The sequence below is a fragment of the Pinus tabuliformis genome, chromosome 6 (genome assembly GCF_031772625.1).
Source record: "Pinus tabuliformis cultivar Carrire ecotype Pingquan chromosome 6, CPIR1, whole genome shotgun sequence".
Taxonomy (NCBI): Eukaryota; Viridiplantae; Streptophyta; class Pinopsida; order Pinales; family Pinaceae; genus Pinus; species Pinus tabuliformis.
Genome location: NC_142292.1, coordinates 1,643,607,841 through 1,643,628,172, shown reverse-complemented (window position 1 = coordinate 1,643,628,172; position 20,332 = coordinate 1,643,607,841). Strand labels below are relative to the sequence as shown.

Genomic DNA, 20,332 nt, shown 5'->3' with positions numbered 1-20,332 from the left:
TAAGGACGATCCTTTCTCTTTGCTTACTTCTTGAACTGCATATGCCTGACAACCTTTCTTAGACAACGCTTCATTTGCATCGCTGAGATGAAGCGTAAAGATACTTTTCTCTTCATACCTTGGATTTGGATCGTCTCCCTTTCATCATTTATACAAAGAATTATTTTCCCGTAATAGTCTACCCATGCTTGTTGAGCTTCTAACCAATCCATACCTATGACGAGGTCATAAGTTCCTAGGGCTGTGACATAAAATTTTAACTTAGTCGAACAAATCCCTAAATCAATTTTGCATTCCTCCACACTTAAATCTACGGATTGAAGTTCTCTTGAAGCCATTTCTACCTGCCCGAAATCGTTTTTCTTGCAAGCTGCCAACCCACATTTATTTAATGCATATGACAAAATGAAACTATTAGTGGCACCAATATCAAATAAGATTTTTAGTTTTATGCCGTTAATAATACCTGAGGATTCCACTACAGTGGACTGATGTGCTGCCTGGTTGTTGTTGACTACTGCATGGATTCTATGATTGCCTTGGATATTTGACGAAGGCTCTTTTCTTGTTCTATGCATTATACTTGACGAAGCTTCTGGACAATCACGTTGAAAATGCAGTCCTCCACATCTCTAACAATTAACCTGGGGTGATCCCTTTGAATCAAATTACTAGTTTCTAGACAAGGAACTCCATCCTCTTGTGCCACTTCCTCTCGTGTTTCTTCCTCTATTAGCAGTTCCTCAAGATTTCTATGGACTTGTGTTTGATGATTCAACAGCTATGGTATTAATTACCATGCGAACTCTTGCTCCAACTCCTTTACGGCTAAATCTATTACCATAAGGAGGTGGTCTCGAGCTACTTCCCCTAAAGAGGTTTTGGAGAGTCTTTCCTGGAAATCTTGGCTGTAGGGGTTATGTTGGCCTGACATCCCTTTTTATCCCTAGATGCTCATCTGCATAATGGCCATATTCAACTGCCTCAGCTACTGATGATGGCTTCCACATCCTAACCATGGCCCTAATGTGAGGATTTAATCCATATATGACATGCTCAACTTGACGTTCGTTAGAATCTAAATAATGAATATATTTTACAAGCTCCATAAACCTTATCTCATATTCCTCCATTGTTTTATTACCTTGGACTAGCGTATGAAAGGCCATAGCTTGCTGCTCTTGAAAATATAGAGGTAAGTACTTGGCACGAAATCTTTCCTCGAACAACTCCCAGGGAACATTATTCGTTTTGAGGTGTAATTGTTTTTCCCACCAAATCAAGGGGCTTCCCTTTAACTTAAATACGACAATTTTCGTTTTGGAAGTAGAAGAGTACTCTCTTAGTGCAAAACATCTGTTCATTCCTTCTAATCATGCTTCAGCACGTTCTCCAGCTCGTCCTCCTAAAAATTCTGGGAGTTTAATTTTTTGTAGCTCCCTAGAAATATCTTCCTTTGATTGTCTATACTCAAAACCTTTAGGTTCCATTGGATTTCTTTCTTCAAGTTGAGGTTGTTCTTCTTTAGTATTAGCTATTGGCGGCCCTTTAAAAGTTTCCAATATGAGTTCCAATGAGCGCATTATAACAGTTAACTCCGGTGATGAAGCGACTGGCATTGATGATGGTCTCGATGGTGGTGGTGATGGAAGTGGCGATGGAGATGGTGATGACTACCGTGGTGGCGTCAGCAATGGCGATGCTACCCGATCACGTCGTCATTGTTGATATGTCCTTACCATCGTAGCTTTTTCCTAGATATATAATAAATCTATGTTGCAGGAAACGTGGGGTATGAGGGCATTTCCGTATGGAAACGAGTACGAAATGCTGAAACGCGTTTGGTACGGCCCTGAAACGCGTTTCAGGCCGTACTGCCACGTTTCACGAAACTGAAACGTGGCTAGTACGGCCTAAAACGCGTTTCAAGGCCGTACGACCCACGTTTCAGCATTTACTTGTGTTTTTTTTTTTTTTTTTTTTTTTTTTGTAATCTATTCTTACGTTAGCCTAGTGACTTCTAGTTGCTTCCAGATGCCTGTCTAAAGTTATAAAAGTGAACTTTTGCCCTAGTGTTGATATGCAGTTCATGGTAATGTTAAATTATTAAAGTAAAAGTGATATTCTCCTTTATTTTTCATTTTCATCCTTTTACTTAAATTTTTAACATTACCATGAAATGACTCAGGATGTTTGAGAGTGGTTTCGCCCTCATTGGATTTCATATGGAGAAAGTAGAATTTTAGATCTCACTCAAAATCCAGCAGACTTATCTGTTTTTCAGGATTGGGGGGATTGCAATGTTTCCATTGGATTTTATCATGTACTAGGGTATGGAACTTGTATTTAATCGAGAGAACAAAGCTCTCTATGCAGGGGAGACTCCCAATAATCAAGAGAATGTAGGGTACTAGGGTATGAAACTTGTATTTAATCAAGAGCACTAAGGTCATTCGACTATGTAGGAGGAGACTCCCAATCAAGCACGAGCCAAAAAATTAGAAATTTCTCATGGCTGATTTTGGATATTTCTATTTTCATTATGTGATTATTCATGAGTAAATGTGATGTAAATTTAGATACTTATAGTTTATGCATTAGACAATTGACAATTTTATCATAATGTAATAAATTAGAATGTATCATATATGCTTTATGATTGCACATATTTCTTAAATGTCCTTACATATATATATATATATTCGCGTTTCCCCGTTTCCAAAATTTGGGGAGGTCGCGTTTCGTATCACTTCCCATTTTGGAAACTCGTACCCGTTTCCCCGTTTCGTGCAACCTTGTAATAAATTTATTAAAATTTGAGGTACAGTTTAAATTTCATAAATTCAAGCTCTCATACGGGTATAGCTTTTTTTGCTATTTTTACCTACTAGGCAGGTTTTACAGGTATTGAGGTCAAGGAGGGTGGTATCGCTACCCCTTGACCTAATGCATGGTGTTCTATCCCAATGCGTAATAATACTTATAAAATGCATGGGTCTTCATAATTTATTAAGGTGTTTTAATGTTTCTAGTATCTAACAAGCATTATATAGTTATAATTTATCCATATTAAGAGTTATAAATGTTGATTTGGGGTAGCATCGGATGTGCTCTAAGCTTCAAATTTTGCAGGGAGGCTTGGGCACATGCATTCCAAATAACCCAGAAACCGTTTTGGGAAATTCAACCCAGAGACAATTATATTAAAATAAATAATATTTCTAATGGAGTTCCTAAGTCTAAACTTAGGAAAATTAAAATATTAATGGGTATTAATCTAATTGTGGGTGAATCCGCTAGATAAAGACAGAGATCAAGTTAAAATGATTTGAGCCTTTGATTAGGAGTTAATCTAGGTCATTGGTTGTCCAACAGGAAGATATAAGAAGAGGCTTGAGGGTCATTTGGAAAACACACTGAGAGATCACGAGATCGAATTTCTAAAGTGAGAAGTTCTCAGGAGGAAATTCTAATTGAATTGATCTTTTGCAGTAGAGGGGCAAGGATAGTGATTCGGAGGAATATTTCCATACCCGGAGAGGCAGTAGCAAGAGGCTGAGTTATTCCCAGTGAAGGAACTCACGGGTGCAGGAACACGCGAGTGCGGGAATGCTGGAGTGCAGGAACTCGTGAGTGCGGGAACACGCGAGTGCGGGAACGCTGGAGTGCAGGGACTCGCAAGTGCAGGAACATGCAAGTGCAGGAACACGCAAGTGCAGGAACATGTGAGTGCAGGAATGCACGAGTGCAAGAACTCACGAGTGTAGGAACGCGTGAGTGCAAGAAAGCACGAGTGCAGGAATGCATGAGTGCAGGAAAGCGCGAGTGCAGGAACTCACAAGTGCAGGAATGCGCGAGTATAGTAATGCGCGAGTGCAAGAATGCGAGTGCATGAACGTGCAATTGTAGGAAAGCACAAGTGCAAGAATGCGAGTGCATGCAACACGAGCGACGTGATTGCGTATGGAATATCTCTGCCAGATTTTCTTGCTGTTTGGATTGCTAGTTGGGCATCCATAGATGTACTCAGATTTCACTACTGCATAATAAAATAAAACCCTCACTGCTGCACTGGTTTTCCCAAGTTGGGTTTTTCTAGGGATATTTCTCCAAAAATAACAGTCTCTTATGTGTTTGTATTTCCTTGCTCAGTTTCTATGTTTCAGAATCATATTTAATTTGGTGTAGGTTACTTCAATAATTTACTACAATGTTTCAAGAAGAAATCTGAAATAAGTTTGTAATGTAATTTATGATCTAGGTGAAGAAGATTCAGTTGGTTGCAGTAGAATTCCTGAGATTGTTAGATCTAGGAATTTTCACATGGTATCAGAGTTGTTGATATGAAACAGGAAGAGCAAATCTAGCACTAAAGCAAATTGTCAGAGCAGAAAATCCAACGGCTATATTTTTTACCAAGCAACGACTATATTGACCAGCTAACGACTATATTTGACAAGGCAATGGCTAGTTGGACCGGACCAAGGGAAAAGAGAGCATAACTATATATAATTAAAAATTAAAAATTAAAATAAGTTAAAGTTATGGATTTAAATAATTATTAAATCAATAGTTAGTTATACTATTATTAAATTAAAAGGGGTTTAAATTAAAAAGTTAATGGGACATATGAATTTACATTAAATATACATAAAAGGTATTAACTATTCCATATTAAATTATTTTAATTTTTATTATATATATATATATATATTTTTAGAGGTTAATAAAAAATTAAAATCCTATTTGTTAGAATTGTTATATTTGTTAGATCGATCTTACTAACCAAGCTATTAAAATAAATTAATTTAAGTATTATATAATAAGAATAAATCTTTTATATTTTAAATTTATTTAATTGTTTATTTAATTATTAATTTGTTTATTTATTTTAATTATAAATTAATAAGTCCAAAAACATATTATCATAGATCGAATTTCAATATCAAAGTAATTATTTTTCTTTTTTAATTAAGTTAAAATTTTGTATACAACTAATAGCTTAAACTAAATGCTATTTAAATATCTTATACTATATAAACTAACCCACCAAAGAGGATCAAAGAACAATGGCAAAAGAGAGTAGGTTAAAGGATAACAAGGGGAAACTAACTTATAAGAAAACTAGAACAAGCTATAAAAAGAGGGAGGGGAGGAAGTGAAGAACACGACTAGGAAGTGAGGGCTGGGACCTAGCAACTATTGATCTTCCAGTCGTCCTCTCTATTGAGATTGCTTAGCCTTTTTTCAATCTCAAGGGCTTCCCTAAATTTTCGATGATGGAACTGTGAAACTCTAGCAATAACATTGGCCTCCTCGATACAAACATGATGTTTGCTTTTCTCTGCATGCTCTGCTAGAGTGGAAGACTTGGTTCTCATATGTTTAAGGTCAGTTGCGTGCTCACTAATCCTCTGATTAATGGAGCGTCTAGTCTCACCAATATAGGGGGTCCCACAGGAACAAGGAATAATATAGACACCCTTCATGTCCTTAGGGTCGATAGGATCCTTCACTGATCGGAGGGACTTACGAATGGTGTTAAGGGGTCTAAAGGTCGAGGGAACATTATGTTTCTTAAGAATCCTCACAATCTTATCAGTGGTCCCCTGTGCAAACGGTAGATGGACCCCTTGGACCCGTTCTTTAGGTTCTCTTTTAGTTAACAAATTTTTGGCAGCTTTGAGGAAAGATTTCTGACCCAAGTATCTATTATAACCATTTTCAACAAACACATTAAGGCCAGTTTAGCTTTATTAAGATCTAAAATCAACAAGGTCAGAAGATACCTGATTCTGCTCTCTCGTAATCTTATGGGATTACATTTGGATCTTGCGAACTTGTTTTCCGCCTCCCTTTGGGCCAGGATAGATGCTTGTTCGGCTTTGAAATCCCTGCGTTTGGAAGAGATCCGAAAGCAAAAACAAGCTTCGAAATTTGATAAATTGGACCAGAAAGCTGCGTTGTCCATTGGCCCTTTCGAATCCACGGAAGTGGTTTCCCACAGCCATGTCTCAGTTGATCAAAAATCAGCGCTCCAGGATTGGTTATCTTATGGCTCTTCGAGGGTTTCTGATTTTTTCCCACCGCTGAAGGTTAAAGGAAACTCAGCGATCACAAACGAAGAGGCCATTTCCTCTGGTCCCCTCAATCCGCTCCAATCTTCTTTTAATTTAGATCCTTATCCTCCTGTTATTCGTTCCGGCTTGGCTAAGAATGTTGAACAGTCTGATCTCTGCTCAGCGAGTGGTCTTGCTTCTTTCGAGCCTAGCCTAAGGGTTTATTCCACACTAAACTCCATTGTACCAGCGCGCGAGGATAAACTCCATTCAAGTCAGCCTGATCCGGTCAAGAGATTGCATGATAGCGTTTCTTCAGTTTGTAGCTCTTTTTCATTACGCAGAGGCGATTTGCTAGCAAACCTATCTCAGTGAGTTTTGAGTAAATCCAGTGCTGGTTTTCGATGTCAAACCCCTGGTTCTTCCCTCATCGATTCATGTCCGGCTGGTTTATCTAAACAAACGGTGGACCAGCTCTCAATCTCACCGGTGCGGGACTGTTGCTTGGCTCCGGTCGCAGGTATGGTTGGCCCTATCTGCCTCGACAGTGAAGGCACAAACCTCCCCCAGCGTATTGTTCTTAATAATAATGATTTAAGTTTTATATGTAATAATAATAATAATAATAATAATAGTAGTAGTGATAATAATAATAATAATAATAATAATAGTGATGATGATGTAGTATTTATTAATGATAATACAAACAATTATAGTTCTAAGAAAAATAATAAAAAAAAAGTAGTAGTAATAATGTATTTATTGATGATAATAAGAATATTAATAATAATAATAAGTTATCGATTCTTAACAGGCATATAAACAACTTTGATATAAACAATAATTTTATGTTTAATAAGAATCGTAATAACAATAATAATATTAATCTTCCCCCTCCATCTCATATTAATAATAAGGTTATCAATTTATCTAGTTTCTCCTTTCCCCCTTCGGTTTTTAAGCTTTTGGGTAAAGGTTTAAATTTTTCCCTGGCCCCTAAGAAGATCCCGATCGATGACATTATTTGTGACATAGAGTTTGGGATTAGAAGTTTACCTGATAGTATTAAGGACACTATTAGACAAGATTGTACCGTTGTCCTTAGGAAGGCAAAGCCCCCTCAGAGCAACCTTAGCAAGGAAGAATTTGTAGCCCTCAGATCCTTAAACCAAAACAAAGAGATCGTTGTTCTGAAAGCCGACAAAGGTGGGGCTGCTGTCATTCTTAACAAAGTAGATTACCGCAATAAGATGTTGGATCATCTTCATAGTAGTGGAAGCTATAAGAAGCTTCCCAAAAACTTGTTAAAGAAGATTTCTAGGACTATGGCTCTTGCCATCAAATCCAGTAGCTCAGTGGGCTCCCTGCACCATAAACTCATTGAGAGCAGTTCTATCACTCCTAGGATCTATGGGCTCCCTAAAATTCACGAGGAGGAAGCTCCCCTAAGGCCCATTGTCAACACCATTGGAGGTCCTACCTAACTTCTTGCTAAATTCTTGCCTTAAAGCTTAAACCCTTAGTTGGCCGTACAGAGTCCTTCGTCAAAGACTCTGCTTCCTTTGTTGAGGAGCTCAAGGACATTAAGCTTGACCCTGGGGACATTCTTGTTAGTTTTGATGTAGTTTCCCTTTACACTTGCATCCCTATAAATGAGGCCATGGAGGTGATCAACTGCCTAATGGATCCCAATACCGCTCAGTTAGTTGAGATCTGTCTCACTTCCACCTTTTTCAGTTTTGAAGGGGAGTTCTTTGAGCAAACCTATGGTGTTGCCATGGGCTCACCCCTATCCCCTGTCGTTGCTAATCTTTTTATGGAAGATTTTGAATCCAAGGCTCTAAACTCAGCCTGCCTCCTGCCTAAACTTTGGAAAAGATATGTAGATGACACTAATGTCATCTAGTCTCATGGCCAAGAGGAGTTAGATCTCTTCTTCGATCATCTCAACAGTCAATCCTCGGCCATTAAGTTCACCAGGGAACAAGAAGTCAATGGTTGCCTCCCTTTCCTTAATATTCTTATTTCAAAGAATAGTGACGGTTCCCTCTCCCACCAAGTGTTTCAAAAGAAAACACATACGGAACAGTATCTTCATGCCAGTTCCCACCATTTCTCGGCTTAGAAGTTAGGTGTTCTCAACACCCTCGCTACTCGTGCCCTAAGGATCTCTGATGAAAAGAGCTTTGAGAAAGAGAAATCCCGTCTCCTTAATGTCTTTGTTGAAAATGGTTATAGTAGATACCTGGGTCAAAAAGCTTTCCTCAAAGCTGCCAAAAAATCGTTAACTAAAAGAGAACCTAAAGAACGGGTCCCAGGGGTCCATCTACCATTTGTGCAGGGGACCACTGATAAGATTGCGAGGATTCTTAAGAAACATAATGTTCCCTCGACCTTTAGACCCCTTAACACCATTCGTAAGTCCCTCCGATCAGTGAAGGATCCTATCAACCCTAAGGACATGAAGGGTGTCTATATTATTCCTTGTTCCTGTGGGACCCCCTATATTGGTGAGACTGGACGCTCCATTAATTAGAGGATTAGTGAGCACGCAGCTAACCTTAAACATAGGAGAACCAAGTCTTCCACTCTAGCAGAGCATGCGGAGAAAACCAAACATCATGTTTGTATCGAGGAGGCCAATGTTATTGCTAGAGTTTCGCAGTTCCATCACCAAAAATTTAGGGAAGCCCTTGAGATTGAAAAAAGGCCGAGCAATCTCAATAGAGAGGACAGCTGGAAGATCAGTAGTTGCTGGGTCCTAGCCCTCACTTCCTAGTCGTGTTCTTCACTTCCTCCCCTCCCTCTTTTTATAGCTTGTTCTAGTTTTCTTATAAGTTAGTTTCCCCTTGTTATCCTTTAACCTACTCTCTTTTGCCATTGTTCTTTGATCCTCTTTGGTGGGTTAGTTTATATAGTATAAGATATTTAAATAGCATTTAGTTTAAGCTATTAGTTATATACAAAATTTTAACTTAATTAAAAAAGAAAAATAATTACTTTGATATTGAAATTCCATCTATGATAATAAGTTTTTTGACTTATTAATTTATAATTAAAATAAATAATTAAATAAATTCAAAATAGAAAAGATTTATTCTTATTATATAATAATTAAATTGATTTATTTTAATAGCTTGGTTAGTCAAATCGATCTAACAAATAGGATTTTAATTTTTATTAACCTCTAAAAAAAAAAATTATATATAATAAAAATTAAAATAAATATGGAATAGTTAATACCTTCTATGTATATTTAATTTAAATTCATATGTCCCATTAGCTTTTTAATTTAAACCCCTTTTAATTTAATAATAGTATAACTAACTATTGATTTAATCATTATTTAAATCCATAACTTTAACTTATTTTAATTTTTAATTAAATATAGTTATGCTCTCTTTTCCCTTGGTCCAGTCCAATTAGTTGTTTCCTTGCCAAATATAGCCGTTAGCTGGTCAATATAGTCGTTGCCTGGTTAAAAATATAGTCGTTGGATGTTCTGCTCTGACTACTTAACATGCAACCTAGATCTGATTCTTCAACTTGTCCTGACGATGAACCACACTGGGTGGTTCGAAACGTGTCGACAAATGAAATATCATGTGATTTACACCGAAAAATTTCTCATAAACTTGATATGGATCACAGAAGCCTCAATTCAACAATAACTAATATTTTTAATGGAGTTCCTAAGTCTAAACTTTGGAAAATTAAAATATTAATGGGTATTAATCTAATTGTGGGTGAATCTTCTAGATAAAGACGGAGATCAAGTCAAAATGATCTGAGCCTTTGATTAGGAATTAATCTAGGTCGTTGGTTGTCCAACAGGAAAATATAAGAAGGGGCTTGAGGGTCATTTGGAAAACACACTGAGAGATCAAGAGATCGAATTTCTAAAGTGAAAAGATCTCAGGAGGAAATTCTGATCAAAGAGATCTTTTGCAGTAGAGGGGCAGGAATAGTGATCCAAAGGAAGATTTCGAGATCCGGAGAGGCAGTAGCAAGAGGCTGAGTTATTCCCAGTGCAGGAACTCGCAAGTGCAGGAACTCACAGGTGCAGGAACGCGCGAGTGCAGGAACTCGTGAGTGCAAGAACGTGTGAGTGCAGGAACGCATGAGTGTAGGAACTCATGAGTGCAAAAACACGTGAGTGCAAGAACGCGCGAGTGAAATAACGCATGAGTGCAGGAACACGCGAGTGTAGGAACGCGTGAGTGTAGGAATGCGCAACTGTAGGAACGCGCAAGTGCAGGACGAGTGTAGGCAACACGAGTGTCAGGGTTGCTTAGGGAATATCTCTGCCAAATTTTCTTGCTGTTTGGATTGCCAATTGAGCATCCATAGATATACTCAGATTTCACTGTTGCATAATAAAATAAAACCCTCACTGCTACACCAGTTTTCCCAAGTTGGGTTTTTCTAAGGATATTTGTCCAAAAAAAACTGTGTCTTATGTGTTTATATTTCCTTGCTCAGTTTCTATGTTTCAAAATCATATTTAATTTGGTGTAGGCTACTTCAGTAATTTACTTTGCCCACTTGCCAATTTTGTTTTCTAGCATGCTTCCAAATAGCTTTGCAAACAAAGGGTTTATCATGATGGTCCTATAATTGGAGGGATTATTGATGTCACCGCTCTTGAGAAGAGGTATTGCCAAACTAGTTGTCCAATCTGTGGGGAGCCCCTGTTGTATGATGTTGTTGAAAATTTTTGTAATGTGAGGTGTAAGAAGTTTTGAGCCCCACATTAGATATTCTGCCTAGAGTTCAACTAAGTCTTTTGCTTTTCCAACACCCAAATTCTTGATACCCATCTCTACCTCTTGCACCGTGAAGAGTTCAGTATCAGTATTGATCAAGGGGGGAGGGTCACCCTTGGGATCCTGCTCATAGAGTTGTCTTGCATAGTCAAACCATTTAGAAGTTGTAATACTATTTCTAGTTTGTATCTTTTTCGATTGGAGCTCCTTCCAAAATAATTTGGGATTTTTTTTTCCAAGGAAGATTAGTTCTTCCCTCCTTAAAACCATGAAATCAGTCTTTTTCTTGTTTAATAACTGCTTGTAATCTTTGAGCTTTATGTTATCCTTGTTTGACTCTTTCCACATTCTCCTTGCCTTTTTGCATTCCTCGTCAAACCAAGCATTAACCAAAAAGCAATTTGTTTCAGACTTCTTAATTTTTGCTCTTTTGCACTTTGCAAGTGCGCATTGAATTAAATGTGTTAATTCATGACTATGAAGGTTTTGAATTGTGATTTTCTTCTTCTCGAAGAGCCTCTCTAGCGTCATTTTGAAGGTATTACAATTTTCTGGGGAGAAAAGAATTCTGCCCTGTGGGAGGTTTTGCTCGACATGCTGAATTTTTTACTCTAATTGTTTCCTTCTAGTCCAAGAGAAATATAAATAAATTCGCTTGTGATCCTATTTTAAGTCCCACAGTTGATCTCCAATCAAGACTTCCTCCATTTTCTCACAAAACCACGCGAGCAAATTACATAATCTACTACACTTGCTCCATTGTAAGTATTGTAAGTGAAATTACCGGATTTTGCCCATCTAGTCAAGCCATTACAAATGACTAAATCAAAGACCCCACATAGAGTAAGAAATTGTTCACCAAAGAGATTGCAGTCCTTGTCCTCTAAAATTCTTTCCCACTGATGATTACTCTCTTCTGTAAGCCAAATAGGGTTGCAATCATCTTTACAACAAAGAATGCTAGCTTGCTCACTTGCAGTCCTAGCATTGAAATCACCCACTATAAGGACTTCACCTAGCTGTGAATAAGTTACAATATCCGCTTTTAAGGCTGCAAATGGATCTTTGTGGTAAAGCCCTCTACCTTTGTAGATTTTTTAAACTTGCGGCGCAAAATAGCATGCTGCAATTCTGATATGCTTTCCATTTTCTGATATTTTAAACCAAATGAATTGCTTATTTGAGTCTTATTTTTCTAGCTGAATGAAACGGCCTTCTTTTTCCCTTACTAAAACCATGATACCCCTGTTCCCTTTGCCATTCCCTGATGCCTTGTTCCACACTAGCATCTTCCAGTATCATTCAAATTTCAAACAAACGTGTCTTGGACCCTTCGTGCTCATGTGTTTCTATGAGGCAAAATATCTCTCTATCTTCCGCAATAGGCCCCTAACCCAAGTCCTCGTCTTCATGGGTAACCTCTACAGTTCCAACAAACTAATCTTAAGGAAACCTGGGTATGACTTGATTGCTATTTATTTTGACATGCAAGACTCACATTTGAGTCTTTGTCCCTACTTTCCCATGCTAACCTTGCTTCTTGATTTCTTGTTGAAGAGCTTGTTGCCTCTTCTTTATTACCATCTTGCCGCTCTGCTTTGGAAGGAGGTCCAAATCGCACTATCACAACTTTGCCTTTATAAATCCATGCTCTCTTGCCTTCATCTCTTGTTGCCCTAACCTTTAACATTTCCTCCCTTCTTTCCTCCTGTTGTTTTACAGTTAAATCTTCTTCTAGGAAAAAACGAGAACCCCTCAAGAGATGTTTCTTGCTTAGAGTGATATATTTATCACGCAAGCTAGGCATGATGACTTTTATGGGCCTGGCTCTCTCCCTGTTAAACTTACCCACCCTCCATGCTTGGCATATTTTTCCTTGCAATAGCAACTTGTCCTTCAAGAAGTCTCTTGCAAGGTCAAGAGTACATTCATTTTTCCCATAGTCTTTCACCCCTTTAATAATTATGTTTGCTGCCCTATCTTGTCTTTCTTTGCCTTCTCTATCTTGCATGTTGTGAACCTGAATCTTTGTTTCTCCTTCCTTATTAGCAAAATTGCTAATAACTTGAGCCCAAGTTTTGGAAACTTTGGTAGAATCTCCTTTCCTTTCTTCTCTTACTTTCTCTTCATGGTAGTCTATTTGGGCAATCATTTTCCCTTTATCCTGGGATAATTTCGCATTCACCACCTATGTACTTTCCACTACAGATTTCTTTATGTTTTGCACATCCGCCTTCACGCATTTCCATTTTGTCTTCCCTATCAGGAGAGCTTCCTATAGCAATGTCACTTGTTATTTTAAACTTTATTGCTTTCTGCCAAAGCCTTGTTCTCAGTTGTTATTATATTAATTTTATGATCTCTTTCCTGCTCTTTAACTTCTAAAACCTCCAACCTTTGTTTTGCATTTAACAATTCTTTCACATAAAGATCAGATGACCAGGTGAGAGGTGTGGATGTGGGACTATATAAGGCAAAATCATCAATGACTTTTCCTTTGGACTTCTTGTTGCCACATGCTTGTAGAGGGGACTTGTTTGAGTGCTTCTTGCGAAGGGCTAGAGTAATTTCCTTTTTAGGCCGTTTTTTCCTTCTCTGCCCCCATTTTAGATGGGCTAGTCTTCATTTTAAAATGCCCCGATATTGTTTGGCATTAACCCAAACCCACTTCCCAGCTTTCGCGAATGAGGTAATTTTCACTTGTCCTAAGTCATCTGTCTCCACCTATTCTGAAATGTCTTGTCTCTTTGTCATTTTGAATTCATTTGTCGTCCAACCTGTTTCATGAAATATGTGGGTCTATAAAATGCCAAGATTACTTCGCACTACTCCGGGTTGTTCAAGTTATCGCTACTCCTTGCTTGCTACTCAATACTTTTGTTGCATAAAAAGCTCCATGCTCTCACACTGCTCACTGCTCTCACTGTTAACCACACTGCTCACACTGTTGTCCACACTGTTCATTGCTCAATGCTCACACTGTTGTCCAAAGCCTACGAACAAGTAAAATTTCTCACCTAAAAGCATTCAGGCCACAACCAATATCATGAATGAATTCTAATCTGAACACAGATTTTCAAAATCTGTTGTTTACAGTTGAAGCCAAAAAGGTTGTCTAATAGGTAGCTTCAAAATTTCAAAATTTGCCCACAGTCCCTACAGATCGGTTTACCCTGAGTGTCTCTGGCTATAGCGAAAAGAATATACGGGATGACTCCACTTCTACCGGCGAAAAAGAATTAGGGCAAAACTCAACGAATCTGGGTTCAAACACTTGATTACTTGGCGAAAGAATCTGGGTTCAAAATCTGTTGTTTTGTCTCGACGCAAAACCGGCCTTCACATGCCTTCTACACCTACATATGTGGAGCTGGAACAAAGAAATTCGCTGAGGCCTTCACTATGAAGCCGAATAATTGTAATAAAAATTAAAATGACATTATTCCTTCACAACAAAATGAATCCCCAATACCATATAGTATAACACCCATTGACCATATATGTAAACTAAATAGAATTCAAGAGGAAATTGTGGGCCCTCCTACAGACCCCTTCACATCCACCCTGCTCACTATCCTAAAATAAATTAGATTAACATATGGGTGTGGCCCTTCCACTTACCCATGCACGATGCGTTATGCCAAACAATACTACACAGTCTCGCCTCCACATCCTCCCCGCCACCTGGACCCCCATCACCAAACTAAATATTCATAAATATAAACAACCCCGCTAAACCCATGGGTCCTTCAACTGATCGACGACGGCGAAGGCTCAATGAATGGATGGCCTCGATCAAATGCTGACCCCACCAAACACACACATGTCTGATCAATGGTGGAGGTCGAAAGATCAGAGGATGGAGCTGCCATGAGGTCTGGACTTGCGAGGAGTTTATCGCCAAAATGTCCACTTGATGGATCTAACAAAGAGGAATTCATTTAGTTATAAACATTTTACAACATATATATATATATATATATATATATATAAAGCCCCCATATCCTATGTTTTATAATTGCCTAGCTGGAACGAATTTTTTTTATAATAAATATGATTTGCGTGTTATCTCTGGTATAATGTCAATGATTCACATTGACGGAGTTGGCATTGAAGAGATTATTTAAGTACCCGGAGTTAGTTAATTTCTCTATGCATGGCTCCCATAAATATTTTCGTTTAATTCTAGCAAAAAGTCTATTACATGAATGCTAATGTTTAAGCCGACAGTTGAATAAAACAACATCTTCACGTGTTCTTTCTATAGATACCTATGGCCCCACAACACACCTGCCACCTTATTCGTTCACAAATTTTCACGTACATACTGTAGTAGCACCTCGATGCGTCCCGAGTTCAAATCCTCTCCCATCACAAAAACCTATTCAAATGTTTAAAAAAAGGTAAAAGCGCAAGAAACGCAAATTGTGAAGATCACATGCCGACACAGTGCAAGTTCGGTCGAATAGTCCACATAATGATCAAGCAGTAAGCTGACCCAGGAAAACCATGCACAGTGGGTTGATCACCTCAGTTGGTCGGTGTTGCATAGTCGGCCAAAAGCTAATTTTCCTTTGACCAGTAGTTGTCGACTTTCCTAGCAATTCAGTAACGATTAGCTCGAGTTATTAAATTCGGAATGCCTTTAACCTTATGGCATTTTACATATACTTAATTCCATAAAATTAATGCATCATAGCATCATATAGAAGGCGTCCAACCTGGACCTCAAATCACATCATTTCTCTGTTTTTCTTTTATATTTTCCAGAATAATGACATTGTTAAAACATAAGGTAATTACAATCACTTCCTTTAAATGGTCCGAGAGTTTGAAGATGGCTCTGATACCATATGCAGATCTCTAAAATGCCCTAAATTTAATGAATTTAACAGAGTCTGACAAATTCATATTGAGAATTACCATGAAGCCTTAAATCTAAAATTTTACTGTATCGGTTCTAATTCAAAAACTTAGAATTTACTTAGAACATTGCATACAATGAAATTTAAGAGCATAACTTATCAATTCACTGTGAATACCTATTTTCTTCTGAATTTTATGTCGATTCCAGATTCCAAGTTGTCCTCACTCCAATTTCGCTCTGGTTACCAAATGATCAAAACCTCCTAGCCAAACTAGGTACAATCCTTGGTACCCAGCTTCAAAATACTTCATAATCGAAGTACTCTAACCCCGTGCCCAAAAGTTTCAAGAACAATTGCTCAGATCTCTAATTCTCAATTCCAATCTCTCAGCTCAGCGACTTAATCTTCAATTCCCAATTTCCTTCATGGTTCCCCTCCATTTCTCCCAAAAAAAAACTCCCCCTTCTGCACTCCCTCGCTTCTCCTTATATCTCCAAAACCTCACCGTCTTCCCTTCCTTCCACCATCTCCCTTTTGTTGTCCATCTATTTTACTTGTACTACGTGAACCTCCTTGATCTTAAAAGGCAATCACTTTTCATTATAAATAACATTGTTTGGTTAAATTGAATGGATTTGATTTTTTTCTTTTACTTTTAAGAAATAGGTTTTGTCGACTATTTTAGTCTTTATATTTTATTTAAGAACTTTATTCAATGTTTATGTCATATGCCTTTTTAATTATATTATTTAGTTCCTTTTCTTGATATAGTTTTATGTTATATTTTTTTTTAAAATAACATGTATAATTCTTTTAGTTAATATATAAAAAAAATTATTTATTTTAATTTCACTTTTACCTTGTAAAGTTCTTTGTATTTATTAATATATATATTTTTGAATAGTACCTTAATTGGTTTCATATTATAGGGATGGTATATTTAGTGCCCCACTCTACATATTCATTATGTTCTAGTGAGTTAGGTATTTACTTAGTACTTCAATAATTAATTCATTACTCCATACTTAACATTTTACAATATCAGCTAATATGTATACTAATGCGATATATGTGATGCATGCATATGTAGCTATCATATGCATGCGTCGTATACATGCTAATATGGCTCTTCTACTCGTGAATCGAGATGGGTCATTACAGTAACCCCCCTTACGAACTACCCAAACTAAAAAGTAACATCATAATCGGTTAGGACTTTCCTCTACATCATATTCGAGTATTTATATGACATATTTAACACCAAACGGTGTAGTTTTATTGCTATTTTAGTTTTCTGCTACATAATCATACACATAAACAGCAGGACATCCCCAAGAATTAATTCCTGCACCTCTTCTTATCCCCATTTAAGGCAGTAGACTTACTTGGAGTTGGTTGAAGTATCAATTGGAACTCCTCCCTTAACATTTTAGAAGGAAGTTGGGTCTGAATAGTGGGGGTTTGGGCTAAGGTGACAATGGGCCCTTACCTTCTATGTGCCCATCCAGTAGGTTGCACAAACCTTGGCAACAATGCTAATCAAATAGGTAATAGAAGTGATAGTGGTCCCCTCTTAGTTACACCAAATGCTCACTTGAACTTTGGGAATTTAACTCAAGAAGTGCAAGTTGTGTGAGAACAGTTCCTAGTTAGGAGTCCATGGCCAGGGTTTTACAGTTGATGTGGTGCTAGCTTGTTGTGGTCACCCTAGCTAGGGTTTGGGGAGTAATGGAGAGCCCTAGTTTGCGATAATAAGCATAAAGGACTATCTTGTACCATCTTGAAATAAGCTGTTGGTATGTACTTGTAAGATCATCTTATGTACATGTGAAGAGTTCTTTGCTGTCCAAACTTTGTGTACTTGCATATCCAAGTTCAGCTTATGTTCTCATAATTATTGAGTAGTTTCTAGTGCTGGTTATGTATGCTGATTTAGCATAATAGTGAGCATATTTTGTTTAGTGATGTGGGAAATGTATAGAAGTTAAGTGAGAAGATTTATGGCTGTAATAAATTTACTGTAATTAAGTAAGTTTCAGATCTGTTATATGTTGGGAATCATGCCCTAAGGATGGAAAGATTGTTCCCTTGAAGTACAATTGTTCAGTATTTATTTTCTTGGGCTGCCTCGTGTATTGAGTTGGACAGAAGTGAAATATGTACCACTGTAATTTACATTTCAGATTCAGCCCTAAGGTTGAGGTGCAATTTCTGAATTTGTATAGAGATGCATTTTTCAAAATTTCCACACTGACAAGGATATTTATTTGTGACCTGGAAGTTTAGAAACATCTTTGAATGCCGATGAGAACAACAATCATAGTGTGTTATTTTGCTTCCTATGAATCACACCTCAAATCACTATCCAAGAAGCTAATTAATGTAATACAGATTCAGGAATTTGAACCAAAGACAGATTCAAGCAGCTTCTAGGATAAAACTGACATACATACCGCAGGGGCTAGATTTACAACAGCTGACATTGCCCAATTCCAGAAAAATGGTGCGGTCCCAAAACGTGCACTCACAGTTGGCACCCCTAGAACCTCGTGAGTGCTTCCAACCTCTGGTAAGTTCCTGCCATAACAAGAGGATCCATCATAAATGAAATATGTAGTTCAGACCCCAGAGTAGCACTTTGGGAATTACAGGGCAGTATTTATCCCTACCCCTACTTGAGAGTTGAAACTGAGTTTTCATTTTTACCACAATACGGAAACAGATGATACAAAATTACTACATTAAGGGACTGCATTAATGTTTCTATCTAGTATGAAAACAAATGTGGATGACTATAACTTGTAAAAGATACCAGAAGGAAAAGATCTCACAGCAAAATAAGTAACAGTGGTTAGCAGCCATGATGACAGAGTACAACGGGGAATAAAAATACTAATTACACAGACTATAATGATTCAAAGACTAATCATCAATTATGTCTCATCCTTCCTTCTCATAGATAAAATAAGCATATTGGTTACCGTAATTTTCCCCCCCTCCAAACTTTAACCCCCCAAACAATGTCTAACTATATTTACATTAGCAGTCAGTTATGAATGTCTAATCAATAGCAATCAGTTGCATTATAGAAACTGTTTATCAATCACTAAAGGTAACCAAAATGTTAACAGTTTAAACTTTAAACTTTAAACCACTATGTAACCCCAACAAAAAATTTAGCATGCTGGTATCTATTAATACAACTGACCGCTATTGATTAGAGATTCATGGTTTGGATACTTCTTTCTTTCATTGGATTCATAAGATCTTGGACTATTCCACTGAATTAGGGAATACATTGCAAAAAAACAACCATGAGACATAGGATGTTTACAGGTGGTGCCTAATTTCAGTAATATGAAGATAACATTGAATACAGAATAGTGTTAATAATAGAGTAAGTAATATAATGGCCATATTAGGACTTGAGTTTTATTAATGTGATGTAATTTTGTCATATTGGCACTCCATGTAATAACGTAATGTGATGATGAAGTCATGTCTTAGGAAGTCATTAATCAAGAAGATAAAAGAGTTAACTTTTGTAATCCACAACCCTCTCTCGCCTATAAATTATGACGTTACACCATGAATAAGATCAACCAAGTACAATTTTCTCTCCCAGATTTTTCGTTGTACTATTTTCCTAAATTTTTTGTGTTTTCTTTAAGTGTTGCAAATATCTTTGATTTCCCTGATATGTCCAATATTTTTCAAGTTCGGGTTGCCGATTTTGCCAATAGTTTTTGAGTTTCTCAGCTCCAAGTTTATGCTTGCCAATATTTTTTGATATTTTCCCTGATATGTCTTGTAAGTTTAATTTTGGACCCTCAACAATATATTCCCTGAAACAATATTTGCAACATTGGTTTCTCTAACATGGTATCAAACACAACAAGAAGAGAATAAGGAGAGAAATGGTGAAGGAGTCTGCAGTCCTGCGGAAGATAGAGGAGGACTGTAAAACTTAAACCAAGCCAGTGTTGGGCAGTGTGATGTAGACTATTGGTTTACAAATGAGTGAAGAACAAATATTTATATAGTCAAGAAGAACTATCTTTGGAGAAACATGAGAGAAAAATACTCTAGCTGTGGCAATAAAGCACAAATTAGCGTAGCAGAGGCATGGTAGTCCAAGTTACATGGCCTGTAACATAAGACTAGCACACGCACAAATATTGAGGCCTGTAACAGAAGACTGGTACAAGCACAAATATTGAGGCCCATAATACACTATAATGTACATCCTGATAGCATGAACCAGCTTGTAGTGCACATCCTGAGACAGTATGCAGTAGCCTGTATCACACATTTCGAGGATGTAAGATGCAGTGTATTGTGTATATCCTGATAATGGCAGAGACAGTCTTCATGAATCCCATGCCAGACTGGCAGAAATTCAAATGCACACAAGTGTGAATTTCAAGGCATAATTTCAGCAGTTTGCTCAAGCAGACCAACTAACATGGATCCTAAGGACAAGGAAATATACTAAGACAGGATTTTCAGAAACTCAAAATTTTCCAGAATTTTCAGTTCTGAAAATTATCAGAATTCCGAGTGATTTCTGAGCAATTATTGCCAGAGCACAGAGTGATTCATGAGCCAGAGTGCGATTTCACAAAAATCCCACAAGTGA

The 20,332-nt window shown here is 37.4% G+C and overlaps 1 protein-coding gene across 4 annotated transcripts in view; it reads right to left on the bottom strand.

The window, feature by feature from the left end:
* LOC149265256 (Saccharopine dehydrogenase) overlaps positions 1 to 20,332 on the bottom strand; it is a 314,496-nt gene that overhangs the window by 98,755 nt on the left and 195,409 nt on the right. For all 4 annotated transcript variants that reach the window (XM_089429228.1, XM_089429225.1, XM_089429230.1 and 1 more), the window contains exon 8: positions 18,147 to 18,270. In XM_089429228.1, the coding sequence (XP_089285354.1) occupies positions 18,147 to 18,270 (124 nt within the window). The remainder of the gene's footprint in view (positions 1 to 18,146; positions 18,271 to 20,332) is intronic.